The 25,366-nt window shown below is 39.5% G+C and overlaps 1 protein-coding gene across 2 annotated transcripts in view; it reads right to left on the bottom strand.

Annotated features, from left to right (window-relative positions):
* The window catches only part of FOCAD (focadhesin), a 128,608-nt gene that overhangs the window by 91,106 nt on the left and 12,136 nt on the right, over nt 1-25,366 (bottom strand). For both annotated transcript variants that reach the window (XM_076361906.1, XM_076361904.1), the window contains 7 exons: nt 24,426-24,580; nt 19,193-19,297; nt 8,493-8,594; nt 6,312-6,516; nt 3,901-4,107; nt 3,365-3,452; nt 2,470-2,672 (listed from right to left, as the gene is read on the bottom strand). In XM_076361906.1, coding sequence (XP_076218021.1) covers nt 2,470-2,672; nt 3,365-3,452; nt 3,901-4,107; nt 6,312-6,516; nt 8,493-8,594; nt 19,193-19,297; nt 24,426-24,580 — 1,065 coding nt within the window. The remainder of the gene's footprint in view (nt 1-2,469; nt 2,673-3,364; nt 3,453-3,900; nt 4,108-6,311; nt 6,517-8,492; nt 8,595-19,192; nt 19,298-24,425; nt 24,581-25,366) is intronic.

Below are 25,366 nucleotides of genomic sequence, written 5' to 3'. Positions count from 1 at the left end.
CCCAGGAAACTACAGGCCCATTAGCCTTACTTCAGTTCCTGGGAAAGTGGCGGAACGAGTCCTAGAAACTATTACAAACCAAATGAAGCAGGTGACTGGGAAAACCCAGCAGAGATTTACCAAAGGCAAATCATGCCAGACTAACCTGATCACCTTCTACAACAAAATAACATCTTCTGTCAACAGGGGGAGAGCAGCGGATGTTGCTTACCTGGACCTTAGCAAAGCGTTCAACACCGTTTCCCACAGCCTTCTCCTGGACAAATTGGCAAGATATAGACTGGACGGGTGGTCTGCGAGACGGAAATTGTCTCACAGGCTGCACTCAGAGGGCGGCGATCAATGGTTTTTACTCAGGCTGGCTGCCTGTCACAAGTGGGGTCCCCCAGGGATCGATACTGGGCCCCATGTTGTTCAACGTCTTCATAAATGATCTGGACAATGGGACTGAAAGCACCCGCACCAAGTTTGCTGATGTCACTAAGCTGGCGGGTGAGGTGGACACGTCAGAAGGGAGAGCCATCTTTCAGAGAGACCTGGACAGGCTGGAGGAGCGGACTAGCAAGAACTGTATGAAGCTCAACAAAGGCAAGTGCAAAGTCCTGCATCTGGGACAACGTAACCAAAGAGCCCAGCACAGGCTACGATCCGTGTGGCTGGGGAGCAGCCTTGCTGAGAGGGACCTGGGGGTCCTGGTAGACAACAAGCTGAACATGAGTCAAAGCGCTGCTGCAGCATCCAAGGCAAATTGGATCCTGAGCTGCATCTGCAGGCGCATTACTAGCAGAGGCGGAGACATGATCATCCCACTTAACTCAGCGCTTGTCAGGCTGCACCTGGAGTACTGGGTCCAGTTCTGGTCCCCACAATTCAAAAAAAGATGCAGACAGACTGGAGAGAGTCCAAAGGAGGGTCAAAGGGCTGGACAACCTGCCCTATAAGTTAGGTCTTTTCACCCTGGAGAAAAGAAGGCTTAAGGGGGATGTCACCACACTTTTCCAGTACTTGAAGGGCAGCTACTAAGAGGACAGAAGCTCTCTCTTCACAAGGAGCCACATGGAAAGAACAAGGGGCAATGGCCACAAGTTGCACTGGGAGAGGTTTCGTCTTGATGTAAGAAAGAAATTTTTTATGGTGAAGTCGCTCACGAGAACAAGGGCTAGCGATTGAGAGACTTCTGCCAGCCGCTTGTAGAACGCTTCATCCGCCCCTTCATCCTGGTTGGGTGATCTATAACAGACTCCCAGCAGGATATCTGCCTTGTTGGCCTTCCCCCTCTTCCTTACCCATAAACACTCCACCTTATCCTCATCACAATCGTTGAGCTCTAGACAGTCAAAACACTCCCTAACATACAGGGCCACCCCACCGCCTCTCCTTCCTCACCTGTCCCTTCTGGAGTTTATAGCCATCCATTGCAGCACTCCACTCGTGGGAGTCACCCCACCATCTTTCTGTGATGGTGACTAAGTCGTATCTATCCTGCTGCACAATGGCTTCCAGCTCCTCCTGTTTGCCGCCCATGCTGCGTGCATTGGTGTAGATGCACTTGAGCTGGGCTATCGATTTTGCCCCCGACATTGGCATGCCACCCCTAAGCATTCTTTCAGAGCAGAGTAAGGAGTGTAGGCTTTACTGAACTTGAAAACATTTATCTTTCATTAGGAGTACAAATGGGCTTGCCTTTTCAGATTTGTGGAAATGGAAGACAAAGTTGGAGAGGGATTCCAGGACATGGAGACACGGCAGAACTCAGAATTGGCGTCTTTTCTGTCTCCAACTTGTCCCATCACCACCCTCACTACACCACGTAACAGCAGTGTAAAGCAGAAAGGGAGCTTAGCTTCCACAGCGCTAAGAACATCTTGATCAAAGAGACTTGCTGTCACCTGTTCTCAGAACATATGGGACAAGTGGGTGGAGGGCAGCTAAGTGGGACATAAGAAAATAAATAAAAACAAAAAACCAGCACAGACAGAAAGATCCAGGATAATGAGCTTAAATTTGATAAGTGACAGTGATGCGTTCCATAACTCTCTTCAGCCAAAGGAGAAAGAATGGTAGCTAACAGCCACATACGATGGTAAGGAAAAGGATATAGATGAGTAGAATAAGCAAGTCTGAAAGAAACAAAGTAAGTATACATAACCTTGTTTTCTACTAAGTCCTGTTACTTGATTAATAATGCAGGTGAATTTTTTAATCTATATGGTCTCTAAAAGTAAAAAAATCCCATCTCCTAAGTAAAACAATATCTAGCATACAAACACACTTCCTCTTTACCAGTAGTAAAGTTTAGTTTAGTAGTTTTATGGACTATATATATTTTTGAGTGTTTCCGTACAACATATTACACAAAGAAGCTCACAGATGTAGTGTCTTTCCCAAGCAGCTAGGTGTAATGCAGCAAAATTGTTAAATGCATCCCCTGCCTGCCCCAAAAGAAGGAAAAAAACCTTGTAACTTTACCAATTCCTTTTTATCCTTCACATCTTTCTCCTGTAATATTCCCAAAAGATTTACAGCCAGCTGCTGCCTGGTAGTTCCAGAATCATCCTCTGATATGCAGTCCCCAACTGTTGTAGAAGATAAGATCTGTAGCACAGGCATCACCAAAGTAAGGGCTGTGGTTGAGATGTTCTGGGTTTCTGAACAGGAAAGGAGTTTGTAGGCTATTTAAGACAAAGTGGGGAAAAACAAAGATCACATGGGGAAAAAAGAACTAACATAATTTGTACTTCTAGGCATGACACAAACATTTCTAGGGAACACTCTGGTCGAGCAAAGTAACAGTCCCCAGAATTACAGTATGTGCATACTAGAGTTAAAGTGCAAAAGATGTTTTGGTAAAACTTCAATTCTATTTAGAGACCCATATATTTCTGTTGCTTATAGCAGAGTACCTAATGGCAACAAGAAATACAATAATGGAAAGTAGCACAGTCCTTTGCTTTTACTGGAATAACTCCACTAATCAAAACTGCTAAGTTGAAAGCTCAGCCAAACATTGCCATGACTGTCAGGCCTGCTCTCTTACGATCTGTCAAAGGAACCATTCAGGATGCATGAATCTCAGTTGAGAATAACCTGTTGTTCACTCAAAAATGAATCAGATAAGCTCCAAGATAGCAGGGAGCTTAGAATACAGTAACATCCATCGAAAAAGTCAGTGTAGGAGGAAAATTTATCTTTATTGCCATTAGATCAAATGTTACTTTTTAAATTCAGGAAAATCCTGCTTATAAAAAAAAACATTTCACCACCCAAACCAACTGCAGGGGAATGCAGTGCTTATTTTCATAAACATGAAGAAACAAAGACAGTCTTAAGAGTGTGGATTCCTCTTTCACAAGGAGAGCTTTACCTAGACTCAAGACAGACTTTTGCTGACTTTCTGGTGTTTGCAGCAGTAGAAGCGCTAGCCCAATTATACACTGTTCCACTGGAAATACCTACAAGGAAAAAAGAAAGATGTTCAAGTCATCTTTGTTTTTCAGTGGCATTAAACAGTACAAATGGGCAACAACTAAAACTGTGTAACAAGTTTCTTCATGAATCAGTGAGTGCACACACAGCAACACAGCACATGCAATGAAGAATATGAATAGTGTAACAATAGTATTTTAACTGAATAACTACAACATTTTGTTACTTTGTTCACACCATTTTAGCTCAGTTTAAACCAACTCCCATACTAAGAGGTTAACTGATATATACAGAACCAGTTAAGTTTTGCCTTCTGAAGGTCTTCAACCAAGAAAAAAAAAAATAGAAGCTTTTGAAACAACACTGGTCACTTGCAGATGAATGCCATGTATCAATGTCTCTAAATACTGTCTTAAACATGACATTCTTTAAATTTAATAAAAATATTTTATTTTTTTCCCCATGAACTCTTACCTCTTTTAAGAGCTCAAAGTTGTCCTCTATTAAGGAGATCAAAGATGAGCATTCTCCCGTTACATTTAAACACACTTCACAGAAGCATAACAGTTGCAGACAAAACTGGGATAACTGAACTTTCCAAAACACAGGATACCGCAGTAGGCTGAGGAGTAACTCTTGCAGAAAAAACAAGGCTTCTGTAACTTGCAGTAAGTCTTTAAGCTGCAGAGAGGTAATTAAAAAACAAAACAAAACCAAAACACAATCTGGTTTAGTTCCCCTTCCCTATCTATGCAGAATTGCCCAAGTTTAGAATTAGTTCTATTAGCCCTGCAATGTTTCCATTGCAAATATTAACTAAGACTTTGAAGAAACACATTTATAAACTAAACCCAGGAATTTCTTACCCAACTTCCCTGAAAAAACAATAGATGAACTGCTATTTAATGTTTTGAAGTAAAATCAGGAACATGTGAAAGAATAAAAGGATTTCTTGGTAGCTCGTGAGAAAAATCCATTTTTCCTCAAAAGCAATAGCAAATTAATTCAGCTCTCAGGGTTCTCTCAGCAACATAAAACAAATTGTGTGGGGATTTCATCCAGCAGGTAAATACTCTTGTAACAGAAACATCCTGCTCTATGATATTTCCTCTGTAATGTAACCAAGATTTTAACATATGTCTCAAAAGAGTGTTATCTGCTTCTAGGGCACCACATAATCTACCTACTACAAAAATGAAAAGCTGAAGTGCAATACCCAAAAGTAGTATCTCCATACTTGGAAGCCAAATAAAGAGGTTTCATGAAGCAGATGGCCTCAAAACCCTAGTGTGTTAGATGAGAGCATTTCTGCTCTTGAAAATCCTAGTTCCAGACAAACCCAACTGTTCCAATCCAAATTCTGGAGCCAGCATTAAGGATAACATCTCGATTTTTAGTCCCTTGGAACAGATTCTATGAATAATCTGTTCTAATCAGAAGCTTCATGTCCACTGAATTTTTCAGCAGAAAAGTCTGCAAGTGACGAGCTGTACTTTTGACAGCTTGGTTGATATTGTTAGACAAAATGACTAAGAAGCATTTCAGCATTTATACAATACAGATGATTAAATAAGGCTAAGCTTAAAGGAAGGATAAGAACCACCTGAGGTTCAGAGAAAGAAGGAGAAGGAATGACAGGTTATAAAACAGTCCACCAAACAGGCTTCTTGAAGGAAGTATTTCCTTTTCCATTGTGAAAGTCGTATCTCAGGCAAAACAAAAACATTCAAGTATTAATCTGAGTTTAAAAAAAATGCAACAGATTTCCTCCATGCCAATAAGCATGGAAGAAAGAAAGGTTCAAAACTAATTTTGTAAGTCTTCTTCAGTGCCATTTTTATGGCTAAATGTTACCGAGTCAGAAGCTTGGTCAGGATACAGCGTTACACTGAAGTTCAGGTAGAATCAAGACAAAATCAGAAATGTCCCCATGACTAGAAAAAGTCAGCATGTACCTGTCATCACAAAGAGTAGACCTGAACCAAGATAAATGTGTATAATACAAGGTATTATTTGTCCAAAAGATTGTGAAAAGTAGCTACCAGTAGCAAGAGGCTTTACTAGTAAAATTCCTCAGGAGCAAGATGCTACCAAATATCCTCATGTAAAGCCTATTTATCTTCACTTTATCAGCATCATCAAACCCTCTCTCTGGCAACACCATAGCACCTCATGTTTGACTGAATGTATTTGAAACTGCAGGTGTTGCTCTAATACTAAAGAGGAAGGAAAAGGTACATCGGTACAAAAAAGCTTAACCAATGTCACAGTAAAGCATGATGCAAAGCAGTGCTATTTACCTTAACCAAAACCCTAGACCCCTAACCAAAGGGAACAGAAAGACTAAATCCTTCGCTCCTAGCAAGATCACTGTGTAACTTAAAAATACATTCAAAAACTTCAGCATATTCCAGAAAGATTAAGTTTTGTCTTCAGATCCACTAATCCCTCTGTTACAAAGAGTGAGAAAGGAATATCTAGGAGTACTTAAATCATGCTTCTCATATATATAGTTTGTTTCATTTTAATATTTTCCATGTTAAGTTAAAAATTGCATGTTTTTGACAAATATCTTACCATTTAACAACATTCTCTCTCATGGGTATCTCTACAGTAGTTTACTGTATGTTAACTGAGGCAACTAGTGACAAATAATTACGGTAAACATGTTTCAATTTACACCTTACCAAGTATATCAGATTCTAACAATTAAAAAGTTTTACCTTCTACCAGAAAGAGCCAGTTAGATTTCTGTACTACCAACAAATCAGGTCTATAGGAAATGGAAGAGAATGCTGTATTTGCACACTTTAAAGGCAATAATACTACTATCATTGCTTTGATAGCATTTATTTGTAAAAGGTGGGGTCAGGCAACAACTGTACCTGAAGGTGTGGAATCAAATCACACAGAAGTTGAAGAATCTGGCATTCCAACACGGAGGGTGCTTCTTTGTGCTTTGGACCATGAGGCTGAAGTAAGATCTTAAGTAAACCCATTCGCAGTTCAGCATATTCCCGTAACTGAGATGGTTCGCAATACAGGTATCTTAAAAATGGAGCCATTATGCCAACACATGAACTCTGTGCCCTGCAGTTCAAGAAATAAGTTTGCCAAGACTGCTTTCTACTGAAAACTTAACAAACAACAAGGAAAACCCAAGCAATGTGACATTCCCTGCAACAATTTACAGGATGCAATTAACAGAAAGGTGTTATGAAAGGCATTACTAAATCCCACAAGAACCCTGACTTACTAGCATGAAGTACTGTCATGAGACCTTATACAGCAGCCATACAATGAAGTGCAACTGTGAAAAGACTAAATATTTAAGCATGAATACTACTCAATATGTACTTGCAGATTATAACACTCTTAATTTTATTCTTTTTCCCCACCCCATCAATTCCAGAACGTGACTTTCCTTGCTGAGTGTCATGAGAGACTAGTGTGCCATTCTGAAGTAGCATTTGGACAAGACTATTCAGAAATATCTTTTTAAAACACATAAAACCTAATTTCAATTAAAAAGAGCCATCCATTCCTTGCTAGTTTTTGCCCAAAGGTCTTAAACAATTACATGAAACAGGAACTGCTTTAACCAAGATGGCTTCCCAGTAAAAAATTTATTACGAAACAATTCTTTTGGCTTGACCATGTTAGAACCAGCTGTTCTTCACATTATTAAAACAATCAGATAAAGCTAATGATCAATACATTAGCAAATATACATGGAATCAAAATTAAAAGTCAGTTTTAAACAAGACTCAGCCCTGATGCAGAGCTTTACAAAGAACTCAGTAATAGATCTACATCAACATATGTGGCGCTTGTTGACATCGCACTTAGGGAAATGGTTTAGTGGTAGACTTGGCAGTGTTAGATTAATGGTTGGACTCGATGTTCTTAAGGGTCTTTTCCAACCTAAATGATTCTATGATTCTATATTTCCAGTCTAGAATTTTATTCCACAGAAACCTTTTCACAAAAAGCAGCAAGGGGAGTTTAAGATCTTTTCCTTTTCAGCAAGAACAACTCCTGTTTTAATTCAAAACAAGCCACCAGCAAAAAATTCACAGTCTATTCCATCATTCAGACATCTGACAGGATGCTTCACAAGTCCCAGATTTAGCAGCTGAGTGGAAGAACAAATCTGCAAACAGTATTTTAAAAATACTCTGATCAATTAAATTGAACAAAACACACTTATGCTTGAAGGTCTTACCGTTGATCATGTAGTCTAGGCCCACTAGAAATTTAGGAGGTTAATAAACTTATTTGTTTACTCAGAGCAACAGAATACAGAAGTCAATTTCACTGTACTATTACTCTGTTGGATTTGTATGAGTCTTCCAGAAAACAGGAGAAAAGAGATACTTTTTATCTGAAAAGCATACATATAGGTGTAAAATCGCTGAAAACATTTGGCTTTAAGGCTGCTACAGCATTTGATATCTTACACTGAAGCTTTATTGGACAAGTTCCTTGGAGGTAAGCATGAAGAAATGTTGAAATTGTTGGTAGCTTGGATATTTGTTCATTGTTAAACATATTTTATAATAAGGCTGTGCCACTGATTTTTTCTATTTTTTGTTTTTTAAATCAAGAAGCATACATCATTTCTAAAGACCTTACCATTTACTGTGAGATATAATCGTCTGTGCTTTCCCTTTATCATCCCACCATTTTGTATAGATGAGTTATACCTGCATACTAGTCATCTTTTTTGACTAAGCAGTCAAAATCTTGACAAAGCAAATAATCAAAATTACTTATTTTTAAAAAAAATTTCCAAAGGTGCTATCAATTTTGCACCAATTTTTCCACAACCATAAAAATAGCAACATGAGCTAAGAAAAAACCCTATAAAAATCGATTTCATAGATTATTCTAGTATTTTATTAATATTCTATTTTAATCTTTAAATGGTGTCACTAAATTTTATAATTATCTTTTGCAAAAAACAGAATTTTCACTGCTTATTGAAGCTACCTTCAAGAAAAAAAGTTACACTGATACGATTTAGTTATCTACATTTGCTATTTTTTAATGATTCATTCATTTACCTCTCTGGACACTGATGGAAAAATACTGTTATCTGCTGCAGTAGAACTGGCCAGCAATCAGGTCTGTTTTCAAGGACATTAATCAATGGATGAGGAGTGTTCCTGAAACACACACAAAAAAAATCACATTTGGATCTATAATGCAGAAAGCGAATGTGCAAAATAACTGTCTTCAAAACAAAAGCATCTGTAGAAATAAGACAATTTAACCCCCTGGTATTACCAACTCCCTTTACCAGCTTTGCCAAGGCTCCTACACTGTCAAATGAGCACATTTTATAGGAACTTCAGGAAACAAGATTAAAACAAAATCTCTATTCGAAAAGTCTTGGTTTAATTTTTTTTTTTTTTAAAATAAATGTCTAATGATCAGTGTTCAATGTGTGGCCTGATTCGAGTCCTTGGTAGCAGCACTAGGGTCTAGCAGTGCGCTGCAAGTAATACCCACAGAAAAACTTGAACCGCATGTCACACATCAGTCCAGTCTTTCAAGCATAGGTACAAATCTTCAGCACCTGAGACCAAACAAGGTGACCATCATCCCACTTACTACTTTAAATCTGCTCCCAACTTATTTATTTATTTTTCCTTGTTTTTTTTTTTTTAGGCAGTGAAAGAAGCAGGAAAGGAGAAAGGCTGGCCATACCACCAGCCTAGAGACCTCCACTTTACTGCCAGCCCTCTGACAATGGTTGCATTTGAAAAGGTCACTGAGGCCTACTAGTCATCTGTTCTTCTCAGATGAATCTATCACCAACACCTTCCCCACCTCCAAAGTCAATGTGTGAAGGCCATCTACACCACCTAGAAGTGAGACGCTTGCATCAAACAGTGACTACCCTGGTACAGTAGCAGGTGGAGGAAAAGCTGGGCCGGAGAGAAGCCTGAAGTACATAATTTGTTCTGTCAGAAGCAAAACCAAAGTCATTTGACGAGAGTAAGTTAGCCTAAGAAAGGAAAACAGAGTATGAGGGTCTGAACATTAAACTTCCTGGAGAGGTGGGAAATTGGAAAGAACTGGTGATGTGAAGGCAGGTTCATCACTACCTCCATCACCTCATTCTGGAGTTTACCCACTGTCCTTGCTGTGACTGGCCCCATATTCCCACTTGCCTGCTAAGTGTCCTTATTTCCCCCAGTTTCCTTTCCTGCTTCAGCCAACTACAAGCAGAGCAGTGTAGATTCTTCTCTGGGATACCAACAGCTTAAGAGCAGACAACCAGATACTTCCCTGCTCTCAGAGCAGAAACAACTTTCCTTCTAGCAAGAGAGAAAAGTTGGAAGAGAAGAGTCTTGCTAACTCCCGCTGATCTGCTAGACACATGTGAGAGAGCAGGGCTACATGAATAAATGGAAAGGCAACAAATGCATGCACACCACACAAGGCTGGCAGCCATAGAGAGGGGCAGCATAAATCTAGGAACTGCAGATGCCGCAGACCACCGCCTTCAGTTTGGTTAACCATCTTTCCTGTTTATATGTCCAACAAATCTGTGCTACACACCAGAGAGACTTTCAGTCAGTTCTACCTATACAGCACTAGATGATCTGAGACCCACCAACTGAAGTGGTACATCTCAAGAGAGACTGCCTCAGTTTCAGACACTTAACCATGCCTTTTAAATAAAATAGTGAGAAAGACTTGAGGGGGGAAAAAAAAAAAAAAGGAGAGAGAGAAGGACAGCACATATACCCACAACACACAGCTCTAACATAACATTAAGGCTCCTTGCGTGTGTTTACAGGCCAACTGACTTTCATGCATGTGAGCTCTCTCACTTAAAGGACAGCAGATATGGAACACTGCAGTGAAGAAACTGTTAGTTTTCTTGATATACTGTTAATTTTACTGTGGTGAGTGATATAGTCAAATAAGCCTTTTAGAAAGGATTTATAATGGTATTTGGTTTGTTATTGTTGTTTTAAAAACCTGTGAAGAGCAGAAAGCCCAAGATCTGAAGCAGTCTTTTTATTACAGAAAACAACATTCATTGAGACACACTCGTATTCAATAGCATCGTGCTACGACACAGGCTTCATCTCGAGTAGCACCAAACCAACCCAGCTCCAGGTAAAGTGAATGAAATCTGCAAGAATCCCATAAAAGAATTAAAAATATATATCTATTTTTTTCCATCACATAGCAAATTTGAATTGCATAATGTGATGGTGTATTAAGGCTTCCCTTGAACGAGCTAAAGAGGTAATACTTACCTGCTATAAACAGGAATGTTTAGAGTTATGCTATGCCTAGTAAGATACTGTTTCTGAAAAAATATAATCTAGCAGACATATCCTTAAACTAAAAGAGGTGCTCCTTATTATGTTATTTTTACATTCTCAATGTTAACATTGTTTGAATTCTGGGCAACTGACTAGTTTTGAGGATAATCAGAGTAATAAACATCGCCATTAGCTGAATGAAAGGCCCACCAAGTTATGAAAGCTGGTGACAGAATATTTTACGTACCTAATGCCTCTTGTTTTCTTCACAATGTGGTCAGAATAGAGCTAACAACCAAGGAAACCGCAAATATCTACTTCAATAGAAGACAACAGTCAAATATGACAATATGACCCACTGAACTGTGCAGCTGTGTACCTCAGGTAAAAGCACTAACTGGTGTCCTTACATGCTACAAAACAATCTTAAGAATTCTGAGATATCTGAAGAGAAAATAAGTTTTGGTCAACTGCTTCTCTTCAAAAGCTTCAAACTACATTGGATCTTAAAGTGGGAGTATGTAGGAAATTTGCTCTGACTGACAAAGCACTTCCTGCCATGGAAGGATATTCACAAAGCAAAAAGCGTTGTTAATACGCTTTCAGACATCAAGAAGAAGCTTTTATTTATTGAGAGAGATTTAATTGCAGTACTCAGGACATCAGCCTATAGGCAGTTGGTCTAAACCAAGAGAATATTTAGAATATAACTTGTCAGCAAGAAGGTTAAACCCGATTCAGGTAATTTCTATTTAGACATGAAGACAACTGTGCCTTTAAGAAAACAGCAGAAATACACAGGAATGCAGTAAAGCCAGATAAAGAAAACCGTTGCTAAGTCATCTCCATATACAGACACATTAGAGCCTGTACACTACCAAGACTCGGAAGTATGACCACAAATCTATCTTCAAAATCTATTTGCAATGAACATGGCAAATAACACTAATTTATTGTAATAATACATAAATATGAGGAAGTAAATATTCTTAGTAAGGTGAACTAAATAGTGGAAATAATTACAAAATCAATAATAAAGCTGAAAAACCACAAATAGTGTCTGAGCAACAAAATCAAGGAAAATCACCACCCATATGGGCTAACGGAACTGAGAGCAATTACAAGGCTATTGTACCTACAGACACAAAGAAATTTAGCAATGGAACCTGAGATCTTATGTCTGGCACCTCTTTAATGAAGCTTCAAAGAGATGAAATTTAACACATTGTATTTATATCTTTATAAAATAATAATTAGTAGCTTTCAGCTTACTCTGTTAAAAACAAGGAAGTTAAATTTGGAGGTGATCTCGTGCTAAGATAATGAGACCAGAAGAATTAAAAATAAAGTAGCTGGACAAGCTCTTCAGGAGCAGATATATAGCTTTCTGTCTGGATTAACTGAACAGCTTTTAAGTTAGTGCTGTCTTAGCATTTAGAAAAAATCACATGAACAAAAAAGTAAGAAAAGCAAAAATAGAACAAACTCTGCTTCCAAACCACTCAGCAGCATAAAAACATATAGTTTTGCACACTTACTGATCCATGTTCTAACAAATAGAACATTAGATGAGATTCTATTTGGAATTGCCAAAAATCACTCTGGAAAGCAGCGTAAGTACCACTGCCTAATGGGTAGAGGGGAAAAAATAAAAGCAGGGGGAGGGGCACGGGTCACAGTAGATTTCAGTCCCAGCACTGAAGTCTTTTGCAGCCTATGACTGGGATAATTCCAGGAGTTGCACGTGCCATCTTATTTCAGTGTTGCATTCAGCATAGAGAAAATTTACCTCAGCTCTCTGCGCAACGTGCTCCAGTGCTCATAGTAAAATATTTTTCCTTATATCCAGTCAGAAACTCCTGGAGAACTACAGACCTGTTAGTCTAACCTCAGTTCCTGGAAAAATTATGGAGAAGATCCTACTGGCTACTATTGAAAGGCATTTAAAGAATAATGCAATCATCAGGCACAGTCAACATGGGCTCACAAAGGGAAAATCCTGTCTAACTTATCTGATACCCTTCAATGATAAGGTCACCCCCCTAGTGGGTGAAGGGAAGGTGATGGATGCAGCTTTTCTGGATTTTAGTAAGGCTTCTGATACTGTCCCTCACAGCATCCTTCTGGACAAGTTGTCCAACTGTGAGATTAGCAGGTTCGTGGTGCACTGGGTGAAGAACTGGCTGGACAGCAGGGCTCAAAAGGATATAGTGAATGGGGCTACATCTGGCTGGCAACCGGTCACCAGCGGTGTTCCTCAGGGTTCAGTTCTAGGGCCAGACTAGGGTTCAATATATTTATCAATGATCTGGATGCAGGAGTTGAATGCACCATTAGCAAGATTGCTAATGATAACACACTGGGAGGTGCTGCTGACTCTCTGGAGGGACAAGAGGCCTTGCAGAAGGATCTGGATAGATTGGAGCATTGGGCAATCTGCACCTGGGACGGAGGAACGCTGGACACAAGTATAGACTGGGAGAGGAGTGGCTGGAGAGCAGCCCTGCAGAAAGGGATCTGGGCGTGCTGGTTGACGTTAAACTCAATATGAGTCAGCAGTGTGCCCTGGCAGCCACGGGAAGCAAATCGCATCTTGGGGTGCATCAAACACAGTATAAGCAGCCAGTCAAAAGAGGTGATTATCCTGCTGTATTCAGCATTGGTGCAGCCTCACCTTGAGTACTGTGTGCAGCTCTGGGCCCCACAATTTAAGAAGGTCCTTGAATGCCTCCAGAGGAGGGCAACAAAGCTGGTGGAAGGGCCAGAAGGCATGTCCTACGAGGAGCACCTGAGGACTCTGGGTTTGTCTAGTTTGCAGAAAAGGAGGCTGAGGGTCAACCTCATTGCTCTCCACAGCTTCCTGGGGAGGGCAAGTGGAGAGGGAGGTGCTGATCTCTTCTCCCTGGCATCCAGAGACAGGATGCGTGGGAATGGCTCAAAGTTGCACCAGGGGAGATTCAGACTTGACATTAGGAAATATTTCTTTGAGGGTGGTCAAACACTGGAACAGGCTTCCTAGAGAGGTGGTCGATACCCCATGCCTGTCAGTGTTTAAGAGGCATTTGGACAATGCCCTCAATAATAGGTTTTAACTTTTGGCCAGCCCTGGAGTGGTCAGGCAGTTGGACCAGATGATCATTGTAGGTCCCTTCCAACTGAAATAGTCTATTCTATTCTATATATTCTTCAGTCCTTGGGAAGGCTGCTGTTAGGTCCCCTCCAAGTGGTGTCTTCTCCAGCCTAAACATGCCTAATTCTCTCAGGAAACAGCACGTGTTCCAGCCCTGTGGAACAGGGCCTAGCGGCCCTCCACTAAGCTTGCTCCAGTTTATCACTTCTTTTTTGTAGTGGGGGGCCCCAAAACTGGACACAAGTACTCCAGATACCATCTGGTAAGTGCCAAGGAAAAAGCGTAATAATATCCCTCAATCTACAGGCTATGCTCCTATTCCGGTGCCCATCTTTCAAGTCAGTTACTAAAAATCTGTGGAAGTTTAATTATTCTCATGGCTGTCTCATGAAGGCCTGGAAAAACACATCTCTCAGTGCAAGCACAAGCTAACAAGGATTAGATTAAGGGATAGTGTCACCGCAGCCTAAGTACTTTCATTGAGAACAGAAATTTCATACTGCAAGAAATGTCAAGCTAGCACACAAGAATCAGAGGTTGGTAACTGAAACTGGCAAATTTAGACTAAAAAAAAAAAAGAGAATGTATTTTCACTGAGGAAGAATCGGTCACTGGAACAATTTATCAAGCTCAGAAGATAGTTGGGGGGTTTTTGTTGGGTTTTTTTGTTTGTTTGTTTGTTACACTGGGTTCTCCTTCTGCTCTTCAAACAATTTTTCTTCCAAAAAGGAAGAAAAACACACCAAAGGTGTGTTTCTATTAAGGCAAATAAATAATTTGGAGACATAGGGACTTTCAGAAAGCTGGCTGATGTGATGTACTACTTGAAGCATGTTCAGAAAACAGATACTAACTAAGATCACAAAGTATGCATATATTACAGGTCTGGCCTTCATATTTAGGGCTCGAAGCCTGGTACTTCCCACATTCATGTCTCTAAAATTCATTAACTTACATACATGGTCTTCTTATGTCCACCTTCCTTGATTCTGTAAACGTTTCACTAAAGTTAGTCTTTTACAATATGTGTACGAAGACTAGAAAGGCTAAGGTTATTGCCTCATTGCAACTTTCCAAGATGACAGCATGCAAGAGGCAAAAACTTGTTGCCTGTCTAGCGCTTGAATCCAGCAAGATCATAAACAGGATCATTTATCAGACAGCAAGCTAGAAATACTGTTCACATACCATGCCAGGACCTTGAAAGTGCATAGCCCTGTACAGACAGACAGAGTTCTAGCAGCTGTTTATTTCAATACCTTTGTTATATTTTAAGAATTAATTACCTTTCCTAATGAGAAGAATATGTCTCCAGTCATCTAAGTGCTGCTATGACACTGAAGTCAGTGGAACTGTCATAAAGTCAGCACGTGACACATCGAGTCTAAAATGAAAATGGCTTACTATCCAGAAAAAAAGCAAGCCTTTTATGACAGATTTTGTGTGTTCTGAAACGACTATAACTGCACTGAACTGGCTGATGAAAGAAATTAGCTAAGCTCCACAGTGAACAGTGATTAATAACAAAACACCAAAATGTGTAGCCCAAAAAAGGTTCCACTTGATAATGCTGTTAGCAGTAGTAAAAATGAGGTGTGTAGATGCAATTTCTCGTCAACACTAACTTAAGAATTGCTAGCACAGCACTGTAAAACACACATCTTTAAATGACTTTACACTGCTACTACCCTAAATTATTGCCGGTGGGTTCAGGATAAAGCAAAATGCACAACCAGACACAGCAGCTATCCACCTGTAAATACATAAGTTGTCTAAGGAAACAAAGATAAAATTTATGTGAGGGGCAAAAATAAAACAAAAATTATTTTTAACTTTTAGGTTATCTAAACCTTTTTGTTACATCTCTTGAACACAAGAGAACTCCAAGCTGATTTAGAGCACAAATTCAGTAACAGATTGCTGCTTCTTCATGAGGAAACAACGTCTGCAGTCAATGTACTTTTCTGCGTATGCAGCTGTGACCCTGGCCCTTTCAGAAAGATGGAATAGCACTTTACACCATCAAATATGCATTTTTAAAGCATTTTTCTACCTGCTCTAAATTTTGGTTTCAGAAAGTTGGCAGCTCTCCAGAATTTTAAGACAATAAAAACCATGCGTGGTAAATCATTAAGAATAATGTAAAATACTAGTTCATTACAAAAAAAAGTTAATAGCTTTCAGCAAAAATTTATAGCCAAAGTTCTGTATATGCATGTCATAACCCACTTGCACTGAGAATGCTGACAAGCACTCCTCAAAACCCCCTCTTCCCTGCCTTCCCACTCAATTCAGCTTGAGCTTAGGTTATTGGACAGCTATATTAATATGCATAGGAAACAGACAACTTTATGCCAGACGAGATAATAAATCCACTGGGAATGCTCAGTTCTAGTCCACAGTGAGACCAACTTGCAGACTACTTCTGCCTCTGCTACAGCTGGTCCTAACTTCATAATAAAAAGTGCAGATCATGCCATATGTGAATTTAAAAATCACATAACTTTTTTCACACATCCTGAAAAACCCCCCAGCATATTTGTTTTGGTATTTATCCACCACTGGAATACTAGTTTTTTTAAAAAAAAAAAACCAAACAAAAAAACAAACCAGTGGTACTTACACAGCTTATGGAAACAATTAAGAATCCCAAAATTCAGTGATACATGAGGCAGTTTTCTACCAACTTACTAGGGTAAAAGGAACATGTCACACTTTCTGTAGGAACAGAGGTAATCCCTTCTCCATTTTCCAAGGTTAATCTGCTTACAGAAAGTGGAGAATCCCAGCATTAGAACTACAGAGGCTTCCCCAGATGAAATCAGAAAACCTATGGGGTGGGTTGACCTTGGCAGGCTGCCAGGTACCCACCAAGCTGCTCTCCCACTCCCCCTCCTCAGTAGCATGGTGAGAAAGTGAGATTAAAAACTTGTGCGTTGAGATAAAGGCAGTTTAATAAAGAAAAGCAAAGGCCATACATGAAAGCAAAGGAAAACAAAAAGATTTATTCTCTACTTCCCATCAGCAGGCTATGTCCAGCCACTTCCTGGGAAGTAGGGCTTCAGTATGTGTAACAGTTGCTTCAGAAGACAAACACCCTAATAATGAATGCCCCCTCCCCCCGGCTCCTTTCTGTTGGGTTTTATTGCTGAGCACAGCATCATATGGTATGAACTATCCCTTTGGTCAGTTTGGGTCAGCTGTCCTGCCTATGTCCCCTCCCAAAGTCTTGCCCACCCCCACCTTACTGGCCTTTGAAGGGGTGGGAGTGGGCTGGAGAGACAGCATGCTCAGTAGTAACCATAACACTGGTGTGTTATCAACACCGTTCTAGCTGCAAATACAAAGCACAGCACTATGATGGCTGCTATGGGGAAAGCCAACTCCATCCAGACAAACCAAATACAACATAACCAGACAAAACCCCTACAACTGCAAGACATTACTTTCTCCCATTTCTTTTCAGGAACTGTTCATGATATTACATCATCACAAGAAGCAGTATTATAAAAGTAATTCTATTGTCCAGAATTAACATTGGTCTAAACCAAATTTATTTATTACCCTGTAATACTGGTTTTAAAATGTCCCAAGAGAGATGACAATAGCAAACTACTTGAGAACATACTGGTGCTTTTTGATTCTTCACTGATGATTTCCACATGGAATACTTTTGCAGAGTTGACAGCATAATATATGAACACCATAATAGGAGGTTACTGTTGGTGAGTTATTGTATACATTCTTTTATTTCTTTCAGAAATCAAGTTTTAATGGCACTTGATAGAATGCAACTACAAAAATTGTTATGTAACAAGTCACTGAATAAAGACAGGCCTTTCTGTACACTAGAAACCAAAAGTCAGACCTCAAAATCACAGGGCCTTGACCTACTAGATATTCAAAACTAAGTCAAACAATCTGACATCTCTCTTCATTAAAGTTAACTGGAAGCAAAAGGAAAAACAAAAAACTTATTGGCTAAGTGTAAGTCTGCTGCTTATTTTCAGTTCTCTATTACTTTAAACCATTCTAAATGATCAAATTTCACCTTCCTTGTCTCTTACCAGTAATTTTTCTTCTTTTTTTTTTGGGGGGGGGGGAAAGTAATAATCTTTCTTCACCCTACTGGGGAGAGGCTATTTCTTTATTCCAGCCACATCCTACTACCCTCTTTTTCACATGGAGCTTGAATTAAGTTGCTTTAACTTAGCCTCTTCTACCAGGAGACTTTAAATAAGTTTATTTACTACTAAAGAGAAAGTTTCCAAAAAAGTTCTGTCTGACTACCCTTCATTACCTGCCTTTTCAGTTAAAACTGTTCTATAAGAGTGTGGACTTTGTAGAAAGAACTGATATAGCTAGGAAAACAGAGGCACACAGGATTTCAGGAATGCAAGCGCATCCAGCACTCCAAAGTCTGTTTCACTTTTCTTCACTATTTCATTCTGCTTAAGTAAAGACATGATTCCTGTCTTCCAAATAGTACCTTTTGTATCCTTAAAGCATTATAGCTACAGCCTGCTACAATGATACCTCTTAACTGCATAAGAAGCAACTTGAAAAACGTTCATGACATCTACCAAGCTGAGACCTTCTCCAAAAAAGATTAGCAGCTGTTAATGTCAGCACTGAAGCATGGTTTCTCAAGAGCCGGATGAAATCACCAAGATATCCCCTTAGGAAGGCTGCTACTGCATGACAAACAGCTTTATATGAGTGGCTCTGGATGCATCTTCAAAAGATTTATTTTTACATGGTAACGACTTTAACAGTAAAAGCATTCAGGTACCTTACTTTGATAACAAGAATAGAGCAGGAAAAACAAGTGAGAGGGAAGTGGTCCACAGTCTTAAAATAAAAGACTTATTAAAAGGACTATTAGCAATCATCCAGCTACTGTATTTGAACAAATCCCAGTATTTATTTGTTCTTTCTTGCACACAGCCTTCATGTTGCCATTGCCCCTTTTGAGCTTATGGTGGCAATCTTATCCCTGTACTACAGAACTCCTTAAAACTTTCAACCAAAAAAAAAAAAAAAAAAATCACAGAATCAGAGAATCATTTAGGTTGGAAGGGACCTTCTCAAATCATCTAGTCCAACCCATGTGCTCAAGCAGAGTCAGCTAGTGAAGGCTGCCCAGGATCACATGCAGTCAGGTTTTGATATCTCCAAAAATGGAGATGCCACAACCTCTGTGGGCAACCTGTGCCAGTGCTTGATTACCTGCACAGTCAAAAAAAAAAAGACAGACTGAAAGCCAGTATCAACACAATCTGTGTTTTTTCTAGAAATCGGACAAAAAGTTATTATGGTATCTAAATAAAACCAATGTGAAACTAACCTGATTCCATACAGATTCCGAACAGCCTCATCTCCATCTTTTCCCAGTTGAATAGCTTGAATTTGTAGTAATTTCCAAATAGTTTTTACTAAACCATGCACATTCCTGTTGACAAAAAGAAATACATTACTGTCACGTATGTAGTTACATTAGTTTATTCCTCCAGAAGAGGAGGAACCCAGGAACAAAACTGACACTCAGGAAGCCCCGAGTTCTCCTTAATATCCTCCTCGCATCTACCTATACAATTTTGGGCAAGTTGTGCATCCACGTTTCTTTGTTTTCTTTTTCACATAATGAGCAAAACAGCAGAGAGAATAATTAATGCATCAATTAAAACTTTTGATGGTTTGCTTCTACCACATCTTACAAGTACATTTGCTGTCCTCAGTTTAACTGAAGCTGGTGCTTTTAATATGTTAAAAATGGAAAATTAGCTCTTCTCCGAATGCAAGTATATAGGTAAACATCCAGCATGGTACACAAATTTCAACCGTGCCACCGTTTAGCAAGAGAAATCACATTGTCAGAAAAGACATTTGAGACATCTAGTTTGTGCTGACTTTTGATCTCAGGAGCCAAGTACTACATAAAATAGATACATACAGCTATTTTATCTCCCTCCTCCTATGTTGTTTAATTTACCATTCAGGAAAATTCAAGAAACAACAGTATTTCTGGAATTTCCCATATTCTCCCAGAGAGACACTAATGAAATTAACAAAGTCCACCACAAGGGGGGAAAAAAGCTCTGTGACCATGCAGTAAAGAGCTCAAGAAGTCTAGAGCTTATTACTGCTTGGCTGATCTTACAAGGACAACTTTCAATTATGAAAAGGAGAGCAAAATTTTAAGCGCTTTCCACACCTTTCCAACCAGACCATGCCAGATCTAACCCAAGCCCTTCTCAAGAAAATAGACTGGATTTGATAATGAAACACTCTTTCACAAGGTGAAAGTGTAGAAGCAGAGGAAAAAAAAAAGTCATGGTTGATTCTTCGACTTTTCATCTAGAACATGCTATACAATTGCATCATCATCCCCTAAAAATCTATTAGATAGTTTACTACTCATGTTAATAAACCATAATTACTCCTCACTTTATTCACATAATGGACAGGAAGAGCTAACACAACATATAATTATAAGAGATTGTCACCTGACAAAAAGTTACTTCTATCACACAGGGCAAAATAAGGGAGGAAAAAGAGAATTGGGTGCTGGGTTTGGGATTTTTTTGTTTTTTCTTTTTTTACTGTTCCCCTTTCTTTCTTTCCTAGCAGGAAAAAAAATCTGAGAAATCTATTTTATCTGTAATTCCACTTCTCCATCAGTGAATAGAAAACTGCAGGAACTCCTCACAGATGGTGAGCTGGAAACAAGAAATTATGCAGAATTTAGGTAACCCTCTCATAGGACAAACAAACCATCATCCTCATTTAACACATGAACAAACTGAGATACAGTAATATTAACTGTTTGGCATAGAGTGCAGTATGCTCCCCAAATGTCTTCCTAAATTATGAACAGATATACATACATTTAGACTTTTAAGCTATATCAAAAAGTCTGAACAAATTTAAGCAATTTCTATCAAAGAACAGGGAGACTTCACATGAACACTGTCAAAAGACAGGCATTTACACACACAGGCTGGACCAACATCAGCACAACAATGTGTGGTAACAACATGTAATCACAAAGAAATATCATGACTTGATATTTACTGAAGATTCAAAAATTGCAAAGGCAAAGATCATATGATTATAGAATCATAACCTAAAAAACCCTCACATCATTCGCAAAAGAAAATGGCAACACACAGACAAATGCCACTTTTAACTGCCAGACCTTTACTATGCTTATCACTACCTGCTGACAAACTCTTTTCCATAAGCTGGTATGGCATACCAGGGAACATCCAGATATTCCCACAGTGGATCTCCCCACCACTAAATGCTTAGCTTCATATTCCAGGTATAGGCAAAGTAGTATACTCTCTCTTCTGTGCCTTTCATACTTTTGCCAACAGTGCTGGAAAACACTGACCCAGATCAAAACTGACAGAATATGCTTCTGTTTTCTTTCTTTCTTCCAAAAACAGACCAACTATAAGATATGCCTGTAATCTTTAAAATGACTGGCTGTCATGACACCTGGCTCTCAAAACATTGAAATCTGACTATACAAGAAAACATGAGGTTTGACAGAACTCTGCTGCAAAGCAACCAACAGGAAGGTGTGTAGCAGGCTTCCAAATCCCAGTGCAGTCAACCTAACACACAGAGGAGGAAGGAGCCTTTTGGATAAGTATGGAGGGGGAGAGAGAAGAACCACCTTTTAGATACTTCATTGCTAGAAGGAGTCAGTTGAAGCTGGATAATATGCTAGCATATTTACCAGCCTCAACTGGGTAACTATGCATCGAGGAGAAAAACAAACCATAAAACAGCAAGAAAACAGGCTTCCCTGTTCTGAAACTCCTGTATTGCTGGTCCTAATTCCCAGGCAGGAGGTGGGGGTAGAATGGCTGCTTTAGGCTTTGCACTCAGCTCCTGAACACAAGCAGCAAAATGGCATGACATATCGCAAGGATTTCCCCACCTCCTACAGGCATGGATGCTCGGGTGATAAAAACATTCTGAAAACATACATACACACAGAAACGCTTCTGACAATTTCTTAAAGATTACAATAATCCATTGTTTCACAGGTTTTTAAATAGACTGACTTTATTTATGCTCATTCATTATTGAATACAGGCCATAGAGTTTTCCCACCATCTTCTACACAGAAAGCTGGAGACCAATGTTAAAAATGTGTAAAAATGTGCATGTATATATTTACACATGTGTACATATTTTGTATATATGCATACACACAGAAACACACATAAATATGATGCTCCATGAAGTTTAAACTCTTGGGACATCAGTGAAAACTGAACACTGGGTATAAGAGACAGTTACGGTACAATGATGCACCGGAGAGGTAAGAATAGATTCCCATTTGTATAATGAGCAGATAGTGTGAACCATGTAACAAGTCAACTCAGATAAGCACTGGATGTTCACCTCTGACAACACAAAATGTCTTTCCTAGCATGCAGAATTTGATACACCTGACAAAGTAAAACCCACCAGGTGCACTAAGCCCCTGCTAAATTCATCATAACAGAAGGAACAGAAGCAAGAACACAACATGAGCAGTCTTTGCCAATAAAACATTCACCTAACTCCATTCAGCACTGAAAGGTGCTCAGCAGTTGCAAGTGCCTTTCTGCTGGCTGCCACTAGCTGCTAATTTCATATTCACTTTATTTTAGAGACACTGTGCACAAAGCAGTGCAAAGCCATAGAGCAAACCTGGATGAAAATTTGGCAGGGAGCACAATGACGAACAGCAGGCTACAATTCTAAAAGAGTCAAGGGAAAAAAAAAAAGTATCAGCGCTGAAATGAACCAGTCTGAAGTTTAGTTTAATCAGCTCCTGAGGCTACAGACATTGTAAACCCACAGACTTGTGTGGTTAGGCTATATAAACCCTGTTTTGCAATCCATAGTGGATGTGGTTTGAATTGTGGCAGCTTGGGGGGGAGGGGGGGATGTCAGGGGGAAGCTGCCAAAAATACGTAAAAGGTTCCCGAGTAATTTGCCAGCACTTACTATAGCAATCAGTCATGTGTGTCTGTTTCACACATGGAAAAAGCTAAGAATGGTATAGAAATGAGGTAGATCCAAGCCCTTTCAATTTGTAACTCTGATTTTGTTTTTAAGGTTAACTCAATCCTAAATATCCCATTTTACACTTTTTATTTTCTGAAGTACGAATTTGTATTAACATTTCATTTCCTTATAAACTGCTGATACTGTAACAAACCCTTAGCTGAACAGGCATTTCACATTTCTTAGTCAGCAAGCCACAGCTAGTGAAACTTTCCCTCCACCTTACCCCCACAGGACTCAGGTTCTCATAGTCTAAGCACAGGTGCTTTTACTACTTTATTAACAATGCAGATTATTCCCTTAACCCCAAACTGAACTAGTAAAATTTTGTCATTTGGAGGACAGTGGTTTGCAGAAATTATTCATATTATAAAAATATATTTACAAAACGTTTCCTAGGGATCCATAACCACTTATTGTAAACTCAGCATAGAATCAGCATCATCATAGCAAGATCCTAGCTGCAAACAAGCAAGTCACAAGGAGAGAAACAGTCTTTTTTAAAATATCTGATTTCTTAAGCATTTCACTAGTTTACTCAAACCTAAACTCACCTTTGGCCATGAAAAACCTCAGCCTAAAACTGATTATGTGAAGGTCAGAAGGGGTAAAAAACATGTCTTGAATAGTGTGGTTCTTGCAACCTCTATGCTGAGCCCACCAGCATAATACATCACAGGTGTAGCACCAATTAGCTGGCTTGGCTAAAAACAACTCTAGCATTCTCTAGGAAGGGAATGAGAAAGCTTAGTGCAGAAATCCAGTTAGCTGCCAAAAATCAGAAGAGAAAAAGATAGCCAAGGAACTTTACAAGGTTGGTAGATTTGAACGGAAATATCTTCCCAATCATCATTTGACTTCCCATTTATAAATTTTATGCACAGTCTTTTTCCCCCCACAACTGTATTCTCTTAGTATGTTGCACAGGCAGTCTAGCTCAGAACACCATTGTGAGATGTAGGCATTATATTTGCAGAATTTTGTAAGAGGAGTAGCTGCAGAGTTAGGTAAAGTGATTTCTTCCTCAGCAGACATGGAAACAAAACCCAGCATTCCTAATCCGCACCCACAGTCTTGTGGCAACTCTAATTGAGCAACTAGTTATTTGGACAAACTGATTAGGAAGTTATTTCCCATCCTCATAATGGAAGTTGCTGCCATTTTCTTCCCCCTTCCCCATGATAGAGGCAACAAAACTAGGCAGGGCATTGATTTCTGAGGTTCCACAGTTCAAAGTTCAGAGCATTAGTCTGAACTGCTAACAATTTCAGCTTACATGCATAGGATACTCCGCAAGTTCTTAAGTCAGAGACCCACAGTGTCACACTGCCAAGATGAAAGTAACAGCCTTCAGCAGACTGGCAGGGCAATGCCAGTCCTTAATGCCACAACTTATTTGAAGATACTGTAATTTACAGAACCTCTTCTCTTCCCCTGTATTTACAAGGGAAAAGCAATGTCTGATAACCAGCTGACAAAAGACACAAAATCAGGCAACCAAACACTACCTTGCTGAAGGAATCAGGTTGAGAGCTCCATGAAGAACATAGTCAAGCTCAGCATGTTTCTCTGCAACAAGCGCCACCAACCCCTCAGAGCAGGCTGTTCGCAAGGCAACATTCTCACTGCAGCACTTCTCCCAAAGCAAGTTCAGAGCAGGAGTCTAGTCAAAAGCATGAGACACAAGCAATGAGAAGGCTGACACTGATTTCTCTTCACTCATCTCAAACAGACTTTTAAATAAAAACCTGCTTGACAACTTCTCCTCAAGTCTTAGAGAGCATAAGAGAGGAAGCTGGGGTACAGATTCTATACCTAAGGCAGACCTTTCCCAGGACAGCTCCCACTTTCCTGCCCCCTACTGCCTATGCCCTCAGTACAGACAGGAGTCTCTGAGAAAAGGGTAAGGCAAACAGATTTTTCAGCTGTGCCTATGCAGGTAGGCTCTCATCAATTTCACTCTCCTTAAAAAGATCAAGATGTAATTGGAGACAACTCAAACTGCTGTGTAAAGCTATGGCTACAGCAAGGTGTAGTGCAGACAGCTAGAGGCAGGCATACAAAGGGCTATCCAGAGGCAAGTCGTCTTTACTCACCATATGAAGTCCTCAGTTCTCTGCATTTGCTAGCAAGCACAAAGGTTTGGCAGTATCCATTAAAAATGCTGCTTGTTTTCATGCTAAATTTGCATTCACAGGTTAGTTTGCTGACTTTGTAGCTTCCAAATGGAGAAACAAGGAACATTTTTAAACAACTGAACACTGCAAAATGCTCTTGAATAAAAAGGGAGCCTGCAATGTCTAAGCAGCACAATCTTCTGCTTCTTAGCATTTTAGAAGGTGTTGCTGTATTTCAGTTTAATATTTTCATGGGATGGCAAATGGGAAGAGTCTGCTTGTAGCTCAAAACAGAATGTCATTTGGGAACATGATTACGATCAGGACTGCTG

This window comes from Aptenodytes patagonicus, chromosome Z, assembly GCF_965638725.1.
Source record: "Aptenodytes patagonicus chromosome Z, bAptPat1.pri.cur, whole genome shotgun sequence".
In the NCBI taxonomy this organism is placed as follows: domain Eukaryota; kingdom Metazoa; phylum Chordata; class Aves; order Sphenisciformes; family Spheniscidae; genus Aptenodytes; species Aptenodytes patagonicus.
Note: the sequence above shows the minus strand (reverse complement) of the source record. Positions and strands in the feature narration are given on the sequence as shown.